The 20,874-nt window shown below is 45.5% G+C and overlaps 1 protein-coding gene across 4 annotated transcripts in view; it reads left to right on the top strand.

The window, feature by feature from the left end:
* Positions 1-20,874, top strand: part of LOC138293061 (uncharacterized) — a 289,136-nt gene that overhangs the window by 184,254 nt on the left and 84,008 nt on the right. For all 4 annotated transcript variants that reach the window (XM_069232058.1, XM_069232057.1, XM_069232059.1 and 1 more), the window contains 6 exons: positions 824-890; positions 1,052-1,265; positions 1,887-1,938; positions 10,031-10,097; positions 10,260-10,473; positions 11,095-11,146. In XM_069232058.1, coding sequence (XP_069088159.1) covers positions 824-890; positions 1,052-1,265; positions 1,887-1,938; positions 10,031-10,097; positions 10,260-10,473; positions 11,095-11,146 — 666 coding nt within the window. The remainder of the gene's footprint in view (positions 1-823; positions 891-1,051; positions 1,266-1,886; positions 1,939-10,030; positions 10,098-10,259; positions 10,474-11,094; positions 11,147-20,874) is intronic.

Here is a 20,874-nt window from a genome sequence, read left to right as displayed (position 1 = left end):
AAAACAGCAGTAGTATATGTTTGCTCAAAAGCTGAATTCAAGGTACAAGCAGAAAGGTAGGATAACAGCCGAATAGGTGCTACTTTAAGAGACAAAGGAGCTTATTTACTTAGTTTTGGCGCAGGGCGGCACCGCAAGCCTTTTTGCAGTACCGCCCTGCATCAAAACAATAGGGCAGGAATGTGCCATAGCTATAAGATACGGTGCATTTCTGTTCTTGTCCCCAGTTCTGCCACATAAATTGCTGCCTAGCACCAGTGCAGGCACCCTTGCACCATGATGCAAGGGTGTCTGCATTGCAGGGATGATTGTTTGTGTGCGGGGAGGGATGCCTTCCTACACATAAACAATCACTAATGGCATTTTCATCTTTCTAAGTGTGTCGCACAATGCAGCACACATAGAAAGAGGAAAAAAAGGGAAAAGTAATGTTATTTCTCTCCGTTGCGCAACTTTAATGCCACCTCTGAGATAGCGTAGGAATCTGACGTATTCCCAGAATTGTAAACCTGGAAATGCATTGGGTTCCAGGGGTGTTGCGTGCTAACCCACAGCAACACCCATGGAATGCCCTTTTCAAACAGTGTTATGCATGAAAGGGGTCCATATTTACAAGGCGATGAAAACCCACGCAAGGTGGCTTTGAGTGGCCTTGAAAATATGGGCTGGCACCCTGCGCCATTAGAGCATTAAAAAAATGACAGTCCGGTGGGGGATTGTGCCACTTTTGCTTCGTAAATAAATCCTGAAGTATTATGTTGATTGAATCTGGCATATGGTGCGAATATACAACGCTCACTGGTATTTCTGTCTTCTCTTCTAGAGTTACTTGTCCAGAAGGATGCCTAAAACAAGAAGTCACAGTTTGGGGGACTGATGTCTACACAGACGTAAGTTTATTTTGTTGTCCACATCCATCTGATGTGTTGATTTTTCTTTTTTTTTTTTGCATCTTGCAGGAAATATGGCACATTAAACAAAGATTGGCAGCATGAAGGAGGAAATAAATGTGAAATGTCACATTTCATAACCAATGCTGCTTTTCCATCAGGACTCTTCCATCTGCAGAGCCGCAATCAATGAGGGGAAAGTCAGCAATGCTGGGGGCAGAGTGAGAATGGAGAAGCGGCCGGGACAAAGCAGCTACCAGGAATCCACACGCAATGGAGTAACAACCCGGAGTTATGGTGCCTGGACTGGATCTTTCATTTTTACCTCAGCCAGCATTGTCATTCCACCCACAAGCCCTCCTCAACTACCCGAAGGTAACACTGAGCCGCGCAGTGTGTCACTGTTAAGATCTTCACATCTGCCTTTTAACTACTATTATTGCTAATTCAGGTCTCTCTGAAAAGTATCTAAGTAGAGCAGCGCATAGTGATGCATTTGGCCATGAAGCTCTGAAATGCAACTGTAATATATCACAAATAATATTTACGTTTGTTTTTAGGTGAAACTTTGTTGAAGCTGTAAAACTATTTGTGGTCTCAAAAGTGGGACTTGGCAACAATTCTTCAACAGCAACTTTCATATTCTGGGCTGACATCTAAAATTTACTGCAGCACTAGCATGTTCAGGACAGTTTTTGAAAAATGGGGGAATGGAATACATGTGTGTGAAAGCATCCTCTTCTTGAAGAATTGGAAACTGTCAATATTCAGGAAACGTGAGCAACAAATAATAGATAGGATGAGAATGAGCTTGGAAAATATTTCGTCTTTCAATGGCAAAGTATTGGTTGTTCCGTGGTACTCTGTAAAGTACTTCTAGCACTTCAAATGTGAAATTTTCACCAAATTTGTGGCATTGCACTCTTAAACGCTTTGATGAAAGTTGATGTTTTTCAGCCAAGCTCACACTGTAGTAAATTTCTTCTTTTTCCTCAGTTCCTGTTCAGTGCACCACCACAGCAAGGCAACTAACTCAAAGTACAGCAGAGTGAGTAAAAATGTGCTGCACCTTACATTATACAAAAGCACTACATTACCTATTCGTATTCATTTCTATTTCAGAGTCTATAAAAATCATTTCACATAAATTTATATTTTCTAAAACTAATAGCCTGATTACTTGTGGTGGCTGTCAGACGGCCGCAGTTGTGGCAGTCGGACAGCCACAATACGAGGTTGGCTGGCAGACTCGCCAACCTACTACCATCTCTGCCAGGATCTTCGATCTCGACAGGGTGATGGTGGTGGAGGTTGTGATCAGCCAGGGTGGCGCTGAAGTCAACGCCGCCCTCCTGATTACGGCCTGGTTCTCTGTCAGCCTTTTCATTGCAGTTTCACCTCCATGAAAAGGCTGGTGGAGAACAGGTGCTGGGTCCACAGGGGGGTCCCTGTACTGCCCATGCACTTGGCATGGGCAGTGCCAGTGTCCCCCTGCCCAGCAACCTCACAAAGCTCACCGTCTGCTGTGCAGACAGTGAGCATTGCGAGGATGCTGGTGCACCCTGCAGGCGGCAACATTGCAGCTGGCGCAATTATGATCCAATGACAATGCTGCCCCACTTTCCCGCTGGGCTGATGGACAGAATCCTTGATTTCCACCCATCAGTCCAGGGAGAAAGTCGTAATGGGCCTGGCATGGAGGTAGTCAGTATGGCGGCAGCCTCCTGGTCAGAAGTTCGACAGACAGGTCCTTCTGTCCGCCAAACTCTTCATCAGGCCCTTGGTGCCCAGACGATGCAGCACAATACCATTATATAGCCAACCTTCACTGGCTAATTACATCATCCTTATTGAAAACAAAACCTTAGAGTGGGTTGCAGTGGACACAAGGTGTACCAGAGGAATATTCTGTGAAGGCCACTATCGCATAACTAATGTGAAACTGAATATTTGTCCTAAAATGTTACCAGACTTATCAATATCTTAAAATAGTGGTATTGTGCACCATTACTTAGGGTAACTGAAACATCATATGCTGTTGCTTCACCTGACCCACTTTTGAACACCAACTGTAAATTTCTTTCATTGTGGTAAAACAACCCATTCAGCTTTCATATGGCATCTCTTAAAGTGTGGCAATACAAAAAAGGAATTTCTTTCTATTTGTGCTGCCATATTCGGTCACAGCTCAAAACTCTACTAGTAGTTTGGTTGCATATCTGCTTTGGTATTCCTTTTTCAGTAGTAAAGTTTTATATTTGAAACTATTGCAATGCAGCAGTATGTAGTGACTCTTTAAAAGGCAAATCACTGACATAATATTGGACCAAACAATATTTTGGAACAAAAATATTGTGTCAAAAATATCATTTCCAAAACTATCATTTTCCTATACTTATAATGGTAAGTACAAAAATATTGTTGGGGGGAGGGGAATTATCATTTTACACTAATATCATTAAAAAACGTACAAAAATGATGCATTTTAATATAACTAGTTTAAAATAGTAAATCTTAAATATTTTAACATATAACTTTAATATAATGTAAATTAAAAATTATATAAATAATTTATAAAACTGTGCATGAATAAATACTTACATAAACACAAATATATAAATAAACTCTCAACTGGAATGACCACGCTCACTTGGACTGCAGGTGTCAGGTGTTTACTCAGAAAAACAGAGGTGTTTCAGCCGTCACCACAGACTTGATGACATAACTTTGAACACTGTGTATGTACATAAAATAAACAGCGAAGAAAGACTCAACATAATCCCAAACAATTGGCACCATTTTAGAGTGGATAAATAACATATATAATCAGATTGAAATATGCAATGCAATGCATTACAAATGCAGTAATATTGCATAAGACTACATAAGTATATGAATATATACATCAAATATAGTTGAGGCGAGATACAAGAAATAGCAATTTGCAGCAAAAGTTATATTGTGGTAATTCAGTGTATAACGATCTATTTGCCCAGATGGGCAAATACAGTAATCAAGATTACATTCAGAGGAATCATTTGTGCAACTTCAATTTAAGCATATGTGTAAAACCTACAGGCAGTCGTCAGTAGGTAGTTATATTAATGACCTAATCTCTATAGACTGAGAGTTTTTTGTTCTGCCAATAACTTTAGTGCTGCTTGACGAATCTTCATGACATTTTTAAAACATATATTCTGCTCAATTTGTCTGCTGTCTTAAACGTTTCAGGGAGATCTGTCAAACGGGGGCAGAGAAGAAGGAGTGTCCCAAAATGCATTTTCCTCATTCATTTCTCCAAAGGGATTTTAAACACCACAACATGAACCACTGGATGGAATTACACCAAATTTGGCAGAAAGCTAGCTCTTCGTCCAAAGAGAGTGATTTGTGATTTGGTGTACATCTGTTCAGATGTTTTTGAGATATTAAAGTTTAAAAAATATAGATATCTCGGTGGATGCTAAGGCGCCCATACTGATATCTGATTGGCTGCCAGTACTTCAACAAAGAAGTGTTAACAACCATCTTGGGAGTCCCACAAAAAAGATAAAAAATAAAATAAAAGGGGCCAGGGTAGGGTCTGGAAGGGCTAAAAAGCATTTTTTTAAGAAACAAAATCTCAGACAAATCCATGGATGGATCCACTGATGATTCTGAGCTGCTTTTAGAAAAAGGGTGGTCTCCGGCTGTTAGAAATGGGGTCATTGGTTGGCAGTCAGGTTACACCCTGTCCCAGCAAGGACCCTCACTCTAGTCATGGTAAGTCACACACAATCCAAACTATCCTGTGCCCACCCTCTGGTAGCTTGGCACTGAGCAGTCAGGCTTAACTTAGAAGGCAATGTGTGAAGTATTTGTGCAATAGATCATACAATACCACAATGTAACACCATAAAAACACACCACACAGTGTTTAGAAAAGTACGTAATATTTATCTGGATAAATGCAGGTCAAAACGATTAAAGATGAAATAAGCAAAGGCAGGGATATCACTGAAAGTGATGTCAAATGTCTTAGAGTTGAAATATTACTGTAAAAGCAATAAAAAGTGTCTTAAGTTCTCCTAGAAACAACAAGGCCCATATTTATACTTTTTTAGCTCCGCATTTGTGTCATTTTTTTATACGAACGCGGTGCAAACTTACAAAATACAATTGTGTTTTGTACGTTTGCGCCGCTTCTGCGTCAAAAAGCTGCGCAAATGCAGTGCTAAAAAAGTATAAATATGGGCCGAAGTGTCTCTTGCAGGCCAAAGTACTTGGTTTGTGTTGAAAATCCTCGCAAGGGACCGCAGAGGAGGAGATGCATAGAAAACGATGAGTGTGCGTCGGTTTCGCCCCTCCGCAAATGAACTTGCGCTGTCCTTTTTCCACGTGGGGAAGACGGTGCGTCGATTTCCGGCATGTGGACTTGGATCCTCTTCGGGTTGTGGGGTTTTCAGACGCTCCGGGGACGATGCATGGAATCCTGGGCTTGCAGAGCGAATTCACAGGGGCTGCTGTGATTCCGGTAGGCGATGCGTGGAATTTTCTTCCGGACGGCAGGCGCTGTGTCGATTCCCCTCAGGAAGTCAGGCGGCATCGTTCAGTCCAGTAGGGCCGTGCGTCGAAGTTCCGGTCGCGTCGCTGGCACTGCATCGATCTTCTGTCGCAAAGTCGGGCTGCGTCGTTCCAGACTCGGCGTGTGGTGAATTTTGAACTGCGAGCAGGCTGTGCATCGTTCCTGGCAGGCGGTGCTGCAAATATTTGCCTCAGGGGGATTTCAGCTGCAGGAGAGAGGTCTTTTTGATCCTGAGACTTCAGGGAACAGGAGACAAGCTCTATCCAAGTCCTTGGAGAGCACTTCTGCAGCAAAGCAAAAGAGCAGCAAGTCAGCAGGGCAACAGCAAGACAGCAGTCCTCTTCAGAAAGCAGACAGGTGAGTCCTTTAGGCAGCCAGGCAGTTCTTCTTGTCAGGGTGCAGGTTCTGATTCAGGTCTCTTCTCCAGGAAGTGTCTGAGGTGGTAGGGCAGAGGCCCTGTTTTTATACCCAAATGTGCCTTTGAAGTGGGAGAGACTTCAAAGAGTAGCTTGGAAGTGACCCAGGCCCCCTTTCAGTTCAATCCTATCTGCCAGGGTCCCAGTAGGGGTTGTGGCAGTCCTTTGTGTGAGAGCAGGCCCTCCACTCTCCCAGCCCAGGAAGACCCATTCAAAATGCCGATGTATGCAAGTGAGGCTGAGTATCCTGTCTTTGGGGTGTGTCTGAGTGAATGCGCAAGGAGCTGTCAACTAAACCCAGCCAGACGTGGATTGTAAGGCACAGAAAGACTTAAGTGCAGAGAAATGCTCACTTTCTAAAAGTGGCATTTCTAAAATACTAATATTAAATCCAACTTCACCAGTCAGCACGATTTTGTATTAACATTCTGGCCACACTAAATATGACCTTCCTGCTCCTTTCAGATCAGCAGCTACTACCAAACAGTGTGTGAGGGCAGTCCCAATGTTAGCCTATGAAGGGAGCAGGCCTCACAGTAGTGCAAAAACTAATTTAGGAGTTTTACACTAGCAGGACATGTAAACTACACAGGTAAATGTCCTGCCTTTTACCTACACAGCACCTTGCCTTAGGGGTTACCTAGGGCACACCTTAGAGGTGACTTATATGTAGAAACAGGGGAGTTTTAGGCTTGGCAAGTATTTTCAAGTGCCAAGTCGAATTGGCAGTGAAACTGCACACACAGGCCTTGCAATGGCAGGCCTAAGACAAGGTTAACGGGCTACTGAAGTGGGTGGCACAATCAGTGCTGCAGGTCCACTAGTAGCTTTTAATCTACAGGCCCTGGGCAAATATAGTGCACTCTACTAGGGACTTATAAGTAAATTAAATAGCCCAATTGGGTGTGATCCAATGTTACCATGTTTAAGGGGAGAGAGCATATGCGCTTTAGCACTGGCTAGCAGTGGTAAAGTGCGCAGAGTCTAAAAAGCAGCAAAAACAGTATCTCAAAAGTGGAGGGAGGCAGGCAAAAAGTTAGGGGTGGCCACCCTAAGGCTGTCAGGTCTAACATGTGTCCCCCCCAGCTGAAAGTGGAGAGAGCTACCCAACCTCCTGGGAGCTCTCATCGCTAAGGCGGAAGTATCTGGCGAGACCATCAGCATTGGCATTGTCAATCTCTGGGTGATGCTCCACCATAAAGTCCACCCCCTGTAGGGAAATGGACCACCTCAAGAGTTTAGGATTCTCATCCCTCATCTGCATGAGCCGTCTGAGGGGCCTGTGGTCTGTCTGAACCCGGAAGTGAGTCCCAAACAGGTATGGTCTCAGCTTCTTCAGTGCCCAGACCACAGCAAATGCTTCTCTTTCAATAGCACTCCACCTCTGTTCCCGTGGTAATAGTCTTCTGCTAATAAAGACTACTGGTTGGTCTAGGCCCTCCTCATTTAGCTGTGCTAGGACCGCCTATATGCCATGCTCTGAAGCGTCTGTCTGCACGATAAATTCCTTGGAGTAGTCACGAGCCTTGAGCATGGGGGCTGTGCACATGGCTTCCTTCAGGGAGTCAAAGGCTTTCTCACAAGCCTCTGTCCAATTCAACAACCTAGGTTGCTTTTTGGATGTGAGTTCTGTCAAGGGTGTCACCGTGGTTCCATAGCCCTTGACAAATCTGCGGTAATATCCAGTGAGGCCTAAGAAAACTCTCACCTCTGTTTGGATTCTAGGTGGTTGCCAGGCCTAGATAGTTTCAATCTTGGCCTGGAGGGGCTGCACCTTGCCACCACATACTAGGTGTCCCAAGTACACCACAGAACCCTGCCCAATTTGGCACTTACTGGCCTTGATGGTCAGGCCTGTCTGTTGCAGAGCCTGAAGCACCTCCTTCAGGTGGTGCAGGCGTTCCTCCCAGCTGTCACTGTAGACAGCAATGTCGTCCAGGTAGGCTGCGCAGAAGGCATCCTTGCCAGCTAGGACCCCGTTAACAAACCGTTAAAAGGTAGCGGGGGCATTTTTAAACCAAAAGGGCATCACCTGGAATTGGTAATGGCCCTCAGGTGTGCAAAATGCCGATATCTCTTTAGCCCCCTCATTCAAGGCGATCTGCCAGCACCCTGATATGAAGTCAAAAGTACTGAGGAATTTGGCAGCGCCGAGTCTGTCTACGAACTCATCAGCTCAGGGGATGGGGTGAGCATCAGTCCATGTGACTGAATTGAGACCCCAGTAGTCCACGCAGAACCACAGTTTTGGCTTGGCACCGGGTGCAGCAGCCGTGGGTACCAGCACCACAGAGCTGGCCTAGGGACTAATAGACTTCTCAATAACCCCTAGAGCCAACATATTGGAGACTTCCTCCTTGATGCTGGCCTTCACCTAGTCTGACAACCTGTACATTTTGGCCCATATTTATACTTTTTGACGCACAACTGCGCCAACGCAGTTGTGCGTCAAAAATCTTACCGCCGGCTAACGCCATTCCAACGCGCCATGCGGGCGCCTTATTAATGGAATGACGTTAGCCGGCGCTGCGGACTGGTGTGCGTAAAAAAAAATGACTCACACCAGGCAGCGTCGGCGTATGGGAAAATGGGTGTTGTGCGTCAAAAAACGGTGCAACTCAGGTCTGAGGCAAAATTCAGGCCTCAAACCGGATTTGCGCCATTTTTTTTTACGCCCAACCTCCATTGACATGACTCCTGTCTTAGCAAAGACAGGAGTCATGCCCCCTTGCCCAATGGCCATGCCCAGGGGACTTATGTCCCCTGGGCATGGTCATTGGGCATAGTGGCATGTGGGGGGCCAAAATCAGGCCCCCCTATGCCACAAAAAAAGTCGGAAAAAAATACTTACCCGAACTTACCTTTCCTTCACTTGGATGGGTCCCTCCATCCTTGGGTGTCCTCCTGGGGTGGGCAAGGGTGGCAGGGGGTGTCCCCGGGGGCAGGGGAGGGCACCTCTGGGCTCCTTCCGAGCCCACAGGTCCCTTAACGCCTGCCCTGACCCAGGCGTTAAAAAACAGCACCCATCAGGCTGTGCGCCGTTTTTTAAGGCCTGCCCCCTCCTGTGCATCAAAATGACGTCAGAGTATAAATAAGGGGCACAGGCCTTAAAGTCATTTTTTGGAAGGGAACGCCTACCTTGCATATAATTAACGCAAGGCTGGTTCCCCCTTCCAAAAAATGACGCACATGGTGGAATTTTGACGCCCGCGGGGTCGGACGTCAAAGTATAAATATGGGGCAGGGTTTGCACTGATTGTGCGTCAAATATTTTGACGCCCATTCGGCGCAAACAGAGTATAAATATGCCCCTTTGTTCTTTACAGGGGGACTGTCTCCCATGTCAATATCACAGACACACCAGTGTGTGAGTTCAGGGGTGAGTGAAAACTGTGAGGAGTACTGTTCCAGTAACTGGTAGCAGCCCCTCTCTGGTCTAGGGTCAGGAGTCAGAGAGAATGACACCCTCCACTGACCCATCACCTTCCTTGGCAGCGAGGAGGTCGGGGAGAGGTTCACTCTCCTCCTTCATACCCTCATCTGTCACCAGAAGCATGTTGACTTCGGTCCTCTCAACGTGAGGCTTCAGTCGGATGACATGGAGCACCCTTAGGGGGTTCCTAGGGTATTGGAGGTCTGGGCCAGACCAGTGGTCCTGGAGAGCTCTAGGCTCTACTGGCTCTATTACCCACACTTTGTCTCCAGGCTGAAACTCTACCAGGGTGGCCTTCTGGTCATACCAGCGTTTCATTACCTCTTGACTGGCTTCAAGGTTACTTTTGGCCATTTTCCAAAAGCGGTGCATGAGATAGCATAGGAATCTGACGTATTCCCAGACTTGTAAACCTGGAAATGCATTGGATTCCAGGAGTGCTGCGTGCTAACCCACAGCAACACCCATGGAACTCCCTTTTCACACAGTGCTATGCATGAAAGGGGTCCATATTTACAAGACCATGAAAACCCACGCAAGGTGGCTTTGAGTGGCCTTGAAAATATGGGCTGGCACCCTGCGCCATTAGAGCATTAAAAAAATGACAGTCCGGTGGGGGAGTGTGCCACTTTTGCTTCGTAAATAAATCCTGAAGTATTATGTTGATTGAATCTGGCATATGGTGTGAATATACAACGTTCACTGGTATTTCTGTCTTCTCTTCTAGAGTTATTTGTCCAGAAGGATGCCTAAAACAAGAAGTCACAGTTTGGGGGACTGATGTCTACACAGACGTAAGTTTATTTTGTTGTCCACATCCATCTGATGTGTTGATTTTTCTTTTTTTTTTTTTGCATCTTGCAGGAAATATGGCACATTAAACAAACATTGGCAGCATGAAGGAGGAAATAAATGTGAAATGTCACATTTCATAACCAATGCTGCTTTTCCATCAGGACTCTTCCATCTGCAGAGCCGCAATCAATGCGGGGAAAGTCAGGAATGCTGGGGGCAGAGTGAGAATGGAGAAGCGGCCGGGACAAAGCAGCTACCAGGAATCCACACGCAATGGAGTAACAACCCGTAGTTATGGTGCCTGGACTGGATCTTTCATTTTTACCTCAGCCAGCATTGTCATTCCACCCACAAGCCCTCCTCAACTACCCGAAGGTAACACTGAGCCACGCAGTGTGTCACTGTTAAGATCTTCACATCTGCCTTTTAACTACTATTATTGCTAATTTAGTTCTGTCTGAAAAGTATCTAAGTAGAGCAGCGCATAGTGATGCATTTGGCCATGAAGCTCTGAAATGCAACTGTAATATATCACAAATAATATTTACGTTTGTTTTTAGGTGAAACTTTGTTGGAGCTGTAAAACTATTTGTGGTCTCAAAAGTGGGACTTGGCAACAATTCTTCAACAGCAACTTTCATATTCTGGGCTGACATCTAAAATTTACTGCAGCACTAGCATGTTTAGGACAGTTTTTGAAAAATGGGGGAATGGAATACATGTGTGTGAAAGCATCCTCTTCTTGAAGAATTGGAAACTGTCAATATTCAGGAAACGTGAGCAACAAATAATAGATAGGATGAGAATGAGCTTGGAAAATATTTCGTCTTTCAATGGCAAAGTATTGGTTGTTCCGTGGTACTCTGTAAAGTACTTCTAGCACTTCAAATGTGAAATTTTCACCAAATTTGTGGCATTGCACTCTTAAAAGCTTTGATGAAAGTTGATGTTTTTCAACCAAGCTCACATTGTAGTAAATTTCTTCTTTTTCCTCAGTTCCTGTTCAGTGCACCACCACAGCAAGGCAACTAACTCAAAGTACAGCAGAGTGAGTAAAAATGTGCTGCACCTTACATTATACAAAAGCACTACATTACCTATTCGTATTCATTTCTATTTCAGAGTCTATAAAAATCATTTCACATAAATTCATATTTTCTAAAACGAATAGCCTGATTACTTGTGGTGGCTGTCAGACCGCCGCAGTTGTGGCAGTCGGACAGCCACAATACGAGGTTGGCTGGCAGACTCGCCAACCTACTACCATCTCTGCCAGGATCTTCGATCTCGACAGGGTGATGGTGGTGGAGGTTGTGATCAGCCAGGGTGGCGCTGAAGTCAACGCCGCCCTCCTGATTACGGCCTGGTTCTCTGTCAGCCTTTTCATTGCAGTTTCACCTCCATGAAAAGGCTGGTGGAGAACAGGTGCTGGGTCCACAGGGGGGACCCTGTACTGCCCATGCACTTGGCATGGGCAGTGCCGGTGTCCCCCTGCCCAGCAACCTCACAAAGCTCACCGTCTGCTGTGCAGACAGTGAGCATTGCGAGGATGCTGGTGCACCCTGCAGGCGGCAACATTGCAGCTGGCGCAATTATGATCCAATGACAATGCTGCCCCACTTTCCCGCTGGGCTGACGGACAGAATCCTTGATTTCCACCCATCAGTCCAGGGAGAAAGTCGTAATGGGCCTGGCGTGGAGGTAGTCAGTATGGCGGCAGCCTCCTGGTCAGAAGTTCGACAGACAGGTCCTTCTGTCCGCCAAACTCTTCATCAGGCCCTTGGTGCCCAGACGATGCAGCACAATACCATTACAGGGAGTGCAGAATTATTAGGCAAGTTGTATTTTTGAGGATTAATTTTATTATTGAACAACAACCATGTTCTCAATGAACCCAAAAAACTCATTAATATCAAAGCTGAATATTTTTGGAAGTAGTTTTTAGTTTGTTTTTAGTTTTAGCAATGTTAGGGGGATATCTGTGTGTGCAGGTGACTATTACTGTGCATAATTATTAGGCAACTTAACAAAAAACAAATATATACCCATTTCAATTATTTATTATTACCAGTGAAACCAATATAACATCTCAACATTCACAAATATACATTTCTGACATTCAAAAACAAAACAAAAACAAATCAGTGACCGATATAGCCACCTTTCTTTGCAAGGACACTCAAAAGCCTGCCATCCATGGATTCTGTCAGTGTTTTGATCTGTTCACCATCAACATTGCGTGCAGCAGCAACCACAGCCTCCCAAACACTGTTCAGAGAGGTGTACTGTTTTCCCTCCTTGTAAATCTCACATTTGATGATGGACCACAGGTTCTCAATGGGGTTCAGATCAGGTGAACAAGGAGGCCATGTCATTTGATTTCCTTCTTTTATACCCTTTCTTGCCAGCCACGCTGTGGAGTACTTGGACGCGTGTGATGGAGCATTGTCCTGCATGAAAATCATGTTTTTCTTGAGGGATGCAGACTTCTTCCTGTACCACTGCTTGAAGAAGGTGTCTTCCAGGAACTGGCAGTAGGACTGGGAGTTGAGCTTGACTCCATCCTCAACCCGAAAAGGCCCCACAAGCTCATCTTTGATGATACCAGCCCAAACCAGTACTCCACCTCCACCTTGCTGGCGTCTGAGTCGGACTGGAGCTCTCTGCCCTTTACCAATCCAGCCACGGGCCCATCCATCTGGCCCATCAAGACTCACTCTCATTTCATCAGTCCATAAAACCTTAGAAAAATCAGTCTTGAGATATTTCTTGGCCCAGTCTTGACGTTTCAGCTTGTGTGTCTTGTTCAGTGGTGGTCGTCTTTCAGCCTTTCTTACCTTGGCCATGTCTCTGAGTATTGCACACCTTGTGCTTTTGGGCACTCCAGTGATGTTGCAGCTCTGAAATATGGCCAAACTGGTGGCAAGTGGCATCGTGGCAGCTGCACGCTTGACTTTTCTCAGTTCATGGGCAGTTATTTTGCGCCTTGGTTTTTCCACACGCTTCTTGCGACCCTGTTGACTATTTTGAATGAAACGCTTGATTGTTCGATGATCACGCTTCAGAAGCTTTGCAATTTTAAGAGTGCTGCATCCCTCTGCAAGATATCTCACTATTTTTGACTTTTCTGAGCCTGTCAAGTCCTTCTTTTGACCCATTTTGCCAAAGGAAAGGAAGTTGCCTAATAATTATGCACACCTGATATAGGGTGTTGATGTCATTAGACCACACCCCTTCTCATTACAGAGATGCACATCACCTAATATGCTTAATTGGTAGTAGGCTTTCGAGCCTATACAGCTTGGAGTAAGACAACATGCATAAAGAGGATGATGTGGTCAAAATACTCATTTGCCTAATAATTCTGCACTCCCTGTATATAGCCAACCTTCACTGGCTAATTACATCATCCTTATTGAAAACAAAACCTTAGAGTGGGTTGCAGTGGACACAAGGTGTACCAGAGGAATATTCTGTGAAGGCCACTATCGCATAACTAATGTGAAACTGAATATTTGTCCTAAAATGTTACCAGACTTATCAATATCTTAAAATAGTGGTATTGTGCACCATTACTTAGGGTGACTGAAACATCATATGCTGTTGCTTCACCTGACCCACTTTTGGACACCAACTGTAAATTTCTGTCATTGTGGTAAAACAACCCATTCAGCTTTCATATGGCATCTCTTATAGGGTGGCAATACAAAAAAGGAATTTCTTTCTATTTGTGCTGCCATATTCGGTCACAGCTCAAAACTCTACTAGTAGTTTGGTTGCATATCTGCTTTGGTATTCCTTTTTCAGTAGTAAAGTTTTATATTTGAAACTATTGCAATGCAGCAGTATGTAGTGACTCTTCAAAAGGCAAATCACTGACATAATATTGGACCAAACAATATTTTGGAACAAAAATATTATGTCAAAAATATCATTTCCAAAACTATCATTTTCCTATACTTATAATGGTAAGTACAAAAATATTGTTGGGGGGAGGGGAATTATCATTTTACACTAATATCATTAAAAAACGTACAAAAATGATGCATTTTAATATAACTAGTTTAAAATAGTAAATCTTAAATATTTTAACATATAACTTTAATATAATGTAAATTAAAAAATATATAAATAATTTATAAAACTGTGCATGAATAAATACTTACATAAACACAAATATATAAATAAACTCTCAACTGGAATGACCACGCTCACTTGGACTGCAGGTGTCAGGTGTTTACTCAGAAAAACAGAGGTGTTTCAGCCGTCACCACGGCCTTGATCACATAACTTTGAACACTGTGTATGTACATAAAATAAACAGCGAAGAAAGACTCAACATAATCCCAAACAATTGGCACCATTTTAGAGTGGATAAATAACATATATAATCAGATTGAAATATGCAATGCAATGCATTACAAATGCAGTAATATTGCATAAGACTACATAAGTATATGAATATATACATCAAATATAGTTGAGGCGAGATACAAGAAATAGCAATTTGCAGCAAAAGTTATATTGTGGTAATTCAGTGTATAAAGATCTATTTGCCCAGATGGCCAAATACAGTACTCAAGATTACATTCAGAGGAATCATTTGTGCAACTTCAATTTAAGCATATGTGTAAAACCTACAGGCAGTCGTCAGTAGGTAGTTATATTAATGACCTAATCTCTATAGACTGAGAGTTTTTTGTTCTGCCAATAACTTTAGTGCTGCTTGACGAATCTTCATGACATTTTTAAAACATATATTCTGCTCAATTTGACTGCTGTCTTAAACGTTTCAGGGAGATCTGTCAAACGGGGGCAGAGAAGAAGGAGTGTCCCAAAATGCATTTTCCTCATTCATTTCTCCAAAGGGATTTTAAACACCACAACATGAACCACTGGATGGAATTACACCAAATTTGGCAGAAAGCTAGCTCTTCGTCCAAAGAGAGTGATTTGTGATTTGGTGTACATCTGTTCAGATGTTTTTGAGATATTAAAGTTTTAAAAATATAGATATCTCGGTGGATGCTAAGGCGCCCATACTGATATCTGATTGGCTGCCAGTACTTCAACAAAGAAGTGTTAACAACCATCTTGGGAGTCCCACAAAAAAGATAAAAAATAAAATAAAAGGGGCCAGGGTAGAGTCTGGAAGGGCTAAAAAGCATTTTTTTAAGAAACAAAATCTCAGACAAATCCATGGATGGATCCACTGATGATTCTGAGCTGCTTTTAGAAAAAGGGTGGTCTCCGGCTGTTAGAAATGGGGTCATTGGTTGGCAGTCAAGTTACACCCTGTCCCAGCAAGGACCCTCACTCTAGTCATGGTAAGTCACACACAATCCAAACTATCCTGTGCCCACCCTCTGGTAGCTTGGCACTGAGCAGTCAGGCTTAACTTAGAAGGCAATGTGTGAAGTACTTGTGCAATAGATCATACAATACCACAATATAACACCACAAAAACACACCACACAGTGTTTAGAAAAATACGTAATATTTATCTGGATAAATGCAGGTCAAAACGATTAAAGATGAAATAAGCAAAGGCAGGGATATCACTGAAAGTGATATCAAATGTCTTAGAGTTGAAATATTACTGTAAAAGCAATAAAAAGTGTCTTAAGTTCTCCTAGAAACAACAAGGCCCATATTTATACTTTTTTAGCTCCGCATTTGTGTCATTTTTTTATACGAACGCGGTGCAAACTTACAAAATACAATTGTGTTTTGTAAGTTTGCGCCACTTCTGCGTCAAAAAGCTGCGCAAATGCAGTGCTAAAAAAGTATAAATATGGTCCGAAGTGTCTCTTGCAGGGCAAAGTACCTGGTTAGCGTTGAAAATCCTCGCAAGGGACCGCAGAGGAGGAGATGCATAGAAAACGATGAGTGTACGTTGGTTTCGCCCCTCCGCAAATGAACTTGCGCCGTCCTTTTTCCACGTGGGGAAGACGGTGCGTCGATTTCCAGCATGTGGACTTGGATCCTCTTCGGGTTGTGGGGTTTTCAGACGCCCTGGGGACGATGCATGGAATCCTGGGCTTGCAGATCGAATTCACAGGGGCTGCTGTGATTCCGGTAGGCGATGCGTGGAATTTTCTTCCGGACGGCAGTCGCTGTGTCGATTCCAATCAGGAAGTCAGGCGGCATCGTTCTGAGTCGGCTTGCGGCAATCCAGTAGGGTCGTGCGTCGAAGTTCCGGTCGCGTCACTGGCACTGCATCGATCTTCTGTCGCAAAGTCGGCTGCGTCGTTCCAGACTCGGCGTGTGTGCATCGTTCCTGGCAGGCGGTGCTGCAAATATTTGCCTCAGGGGGATTTCAGCTGCAGGAGAGAGGTCTTTTTGATCCTGAGACTTCAGGGAACAGGAGGCAAGCTCTATCCAAGTTCTTGGAGAGCACTTCTGCAGCAAAGCAAAAGAGCAGCAAGTCAGCAGGGCAACAGCAATACAGCAGTCCTCTTCAGAAAGCAGTCAGGTGAGTCCTTTAGGCAGCCAGGCAGTTCTTCTTGTCAGGGTGCAGGTTCTGATTCAGGTCTCTTCTCCAGGAAGTGTCTGAGGTGGTAGGGCAGAGGCCCTGTTTTTATACCCAAATGTGCCTTTGAAGTGGGAGAGACTTCAAAGAGTAGCTTGGAAGTGACCCAGGCCCCCTTTCAGTTCAACCCTGTCTGGCAGGGTCCCAGTAGGGGTTGTGGCAGTCCTTTGTGTGAGAGCAGGCCCTCCACCCTCCTAGCCCAGGAAGACCCATTCAAAATGCCGATGTATGCAAGTGAGGCTGAGTATCCTGTCTTTGGGGTGTGTCTGAGTGAATGCGCAAGGAGCTGTCAACTAAACCAAGCCAGACTTGGATTGTAAGGCACAGAAAGACTTAAGTGCAGAGAAATGCTCACTTTCAAAAAGTGGCATTTCTAAAATACTAATATTAAATCCAACTTCACCAGTCAGCAGGATTTTGTATTAACATTCTGGCCACACTAAATATGACCTTCCTACTCCTTTCAGATCAGCAGCTACTACTCAAACAGTGTGTGAGGGCAGTCCCAATGTTAGCCTCTGAAGGGAGCAGGCTTCACAGTAGTGCAAAAACTAATTTAGGAGTTTTACACTAGCAGGACATGTAAACTACACAGGTAAATGTCCTGCCTTTTACCTACACAGCACCTTGCCTTAGGGGTTACCTAGGGCACACCTTAGATGTGACTTATATGTAGAAACAGGGGAGTTTTAGGCTTGGCAATTATTTTCAAGTGCCAAGTCGAATTGGCAGTGAAACTGCACACACAGGCCTTGCAATGGCAGGCATAAGACAAGGTTAAGGGGCTACTGAAGTGGGTGGCACAATCAGTGCTGCAGGCCCACTAGTAGCTTTTAATCTACAGGCCCTGGGCAAATATAGTGCATTCTACTAGGGACTTATAAGTAAATTAAATAGCCCAATTGGGTGTGATCCAATGTTACCATGTTTAAAGGGAGAGAGCATATGCGCTTTAGCACTGGCTAGCAGTGGTAAAGTGCGCAGAGTCTAAAAAGCAGCAAAAACAGTATCTCAAAAGTGGAGGGAGGCAGGCAAAAAGTTAGGGGTGACCACCCTAAGGCTGTCAGGTCTAACATGTGTCCCCCCCAGCTGAAAGTGGAGAGAGCTACCCAACCTCCTGGGAGCTCTCATCGCTAAGGCAGAAGTATCTGGCGAGACCATCAGCATTGGCATTGTCAATCTCTGGGCGATGCTCCACCATAAAGTCCACCCCCTGTAGGGAAATGGACCACCTCAAGAGTTTAGGATTCTCATCCCCCATCTGCATGAGCCGTCTGAGGGGCCTGTGGTCTGTCTGAACCCGGAAGTGAGTCCCAAACAGGTATGGTCTCAGCTTCTTCAGTGCCCAGACCACAGCAAATGCTTCTCTTTCAATAGCACTCCACTTCTGTTCCCGTGGTAATAGTCTTCTGCTAATAAAGACTACTGGTTGGTCTAGGCCCTCCTCATTTAGCTGTGCTAGGACCGCCCATATGCCATGCTCTGAAGCGTCTGTCTGCACGATAAATTCCTTGGAGTAGTCAGGAGCCTTGAGCATGGGGGCTGTGCACATGGCTTCCTTCAGGGAGTCAAAGGCTTTCTCACAAGCCTCTGTCCAATTCAAAAACCTAGGTTGCTTTTTGGATGTGAGTTCTGTCAAGGGTGTCACCATGGTTCCATAGCCCTTGACAAATCTGCGGCAATATCCAGTGAGGCCTAAGAAAACTCTCACCTCTGTTTGGGTTCTAGGTGGTTGCCAGGCCTAGATAGTTTCAATCTTGGCCTGGAGGGGCTGCACCTTGCCACCACCTACTAGGTGTCCCAAGTACACCACGGAACCCTGCCCAATCTGGCACTTACTGGCCTTGATGGTCAGGCCTGCCTGTTGCAGAGCCTGAAGCACCTCCTTCAGGTGGTGCAGGCGTTCCTCCCAGCTGTCACTGTAGACAGCAATGTCGTCCAGGTAGGCTGCGCAGAAGGCATCGTTGCCAGCTAGGACCCCGTTAACAAACCGTTGGAAGGTAGCGGGGGCATTTTTAAACCAAAAGGGCATCACCTGGAATTGGTAATGGCCCTCAGGTGTGCAAAATGCCGATATCTCTTTAGCCCCCTCATTCAAGGCGATCTGCCAGCACCCTGATATGAAGTCAAAAGTACTGAGGAATTTGGCAGCGCCGAGTCTGTCTACGAACTCATCAGCTCAGGGGATGGGGTGAGCATCAGTCCATGTGACTGAATTGAGACCCCAGTAGTCCACGCAGAACCACAGTTTTGGCTTGGCACCGGGTGCAGCAGCCGTGGGTACCAGCACCACAGAGCTGGCCCAGGGACTAATAGACTTCTCAATAACCCCTAGAGCCAACATATTGGAGACTTCCTTCTTGATGCTGGCCTTCACCTAGTCTGACAACCTGTACATTTTGGCCCATATTTATACTTTTTGACGCACAACTGCGCCAACGCAGTTGTGCGTCAAAAATGTTACCGCCGGCTAACGTCATTCCAACGCGCCATGCGGGCGCCTTATTAATGGAATGACGTTAGCCGGCGCTGCGGACTGGTGTGCGTCAAACAAAATTACTCACACCAGGCAGCGTCGGCGTATGGGAAAATGGGTGTTGTGCGTCAAAAAACGGTGCAAGTCAGGTCTGAGACAAAATTCAGGCCTCAAACCGGATTTGTGCCATTTATTTTTACGCCGCACCTCCATTGACATGACTTCTGTCTTAGGAAAGACAGGAGTCATGCCCCCTTGCCCAATGGCCATGCCCAGGGGACTTATGTCCCCTGGGCATGGTCACTGGGCATAGTGGCATGTAGGGGGGCCCAAATCAGGCCCCCCTATGCCACAAAAAAAGTCGGAAAAAAATACTTACCCAAACTTACCTTCCCTTCCCTGGGATGGGTCCCTCCATCCTTGGGTGTCGTCCTGGGGGTGGCAGGGGGTGCCCCCGGGGCAGGGGAGGGCATCTTTGGGCTCCTTCCGAGCCCACAGGTCCCTTAACGCCTGCCCTGACCCAGGCGTTAAAAAACGGCGCCCATCAGGCTGTGCGCCGTTTTTTAAGGCCTGCCCCCTCCTGTGCATCAAAATGACGCCAGAGTATAAATAAAGGGCACAGGCCTTAAAGTCATTTTTTGGAAGGGAACGCCTACCTTGCATATAATTAACGCAAGGCTGGTTCCCCCTTCCAAAAAATGACGCACATGGTGGAATTTTGACGCCCGCGGGGTTGGACGTCAAAGTATAAATATGGGGCAGGGTTTGCGCTGATTGTGCGTCAAATATTTTGACGCCCATTCGGCGCAAACAGAGTATAAATATGCCCCTTTGTTCTTTACAGGGGGACTGTCTCCCATGTCAATATCACAGACACACCAGTGTGTGAGTTCAGGGGTGAGTGAAAACTGGGAGGAGTACTGTTCCAGTAACTGGTAGCAGCCCCTCTCTGGTCTAGGGTCAGGGAGTCAGAGAGAATGACACCCTCCACTGACCCATCACCTTCCTTGGCAGCGAGGAGGTCGGGGAGAGGTTCACTCTCCTCCTCCATACCCTCATCTGTCACCAGAAGCATGTTGACTTCGGTCTTCTCAAAGTGAGGCTTCAGTCGGTTGACATGGAGCACCCTTTAGGGGGTTCCTAGGGGATTGGAGGTCTGGGCCAGACCAGTGGTCCTGGAGAGCTCTAGGCTCTACTGGCTCTATTACCCACACTTTGTCTCCAGGCTGAAACTCTACCAGGGTGGCCTTCTTGTCATACCAGCGTCTCATTACCTCTTGACTGGCTTCAAGGTTACTTTTGGCCATTTTCCAAAAGCGGTGCATGAGATATCATAGGAATCTGACGTATTCCCAGACTTGTAAACCTGGAAATGCATTGGATTCCAGGGGTGCTGCGTGCTAACCCACAGCCACACCCATGGAACTCCCTTTTCACACAGTGCTATGCATGAAAGGGGTCCATATTTACAAGACCATGAAAACCCACACAAGGTGGCTTTGAGTGGCCTTAAAAATATGGGCTGGCACCACTAGGTAAGTGGCCTCACCTTTCCGCTCCTTCACTTCAAATGGGCCAGACCAGTGGTACTGGAGAGCTCTAGGCTCTACTGGCTCCATTACCCAAACTATGGGCCTGATTCTAACTTTGGAGGACGGTGTTAAACCGTCCCAAAAGTGGCGGATATACCACCTACCGTATTACGAGTTCCATAGGATATAATGGACTCGTAATACGGTAGGTGGTATATCCGCCACTTTTGGGACGG

This window comes from Pleurodeles waltl, chromosome 4_2 (genome assembly GCF_031143425.1).
Source record: "Pleurodeles waltl isolate 20211129_DDA chromosome 4_2, aPleWal1.hap1.20221129, whole genome shotgun sequence".
Taxonomy (NCBI): domain Eukaryota; kingdom Metazoa; phylum Chordata; class Amphibia; order Caudata; family Salamandridae; genus Pleurodeles; species Pleurodeles waltl.
Note: the sequence above shows the minus strand (reverse complement) of the source record. Positions and strands in the feature narration are given on the sequence as shown.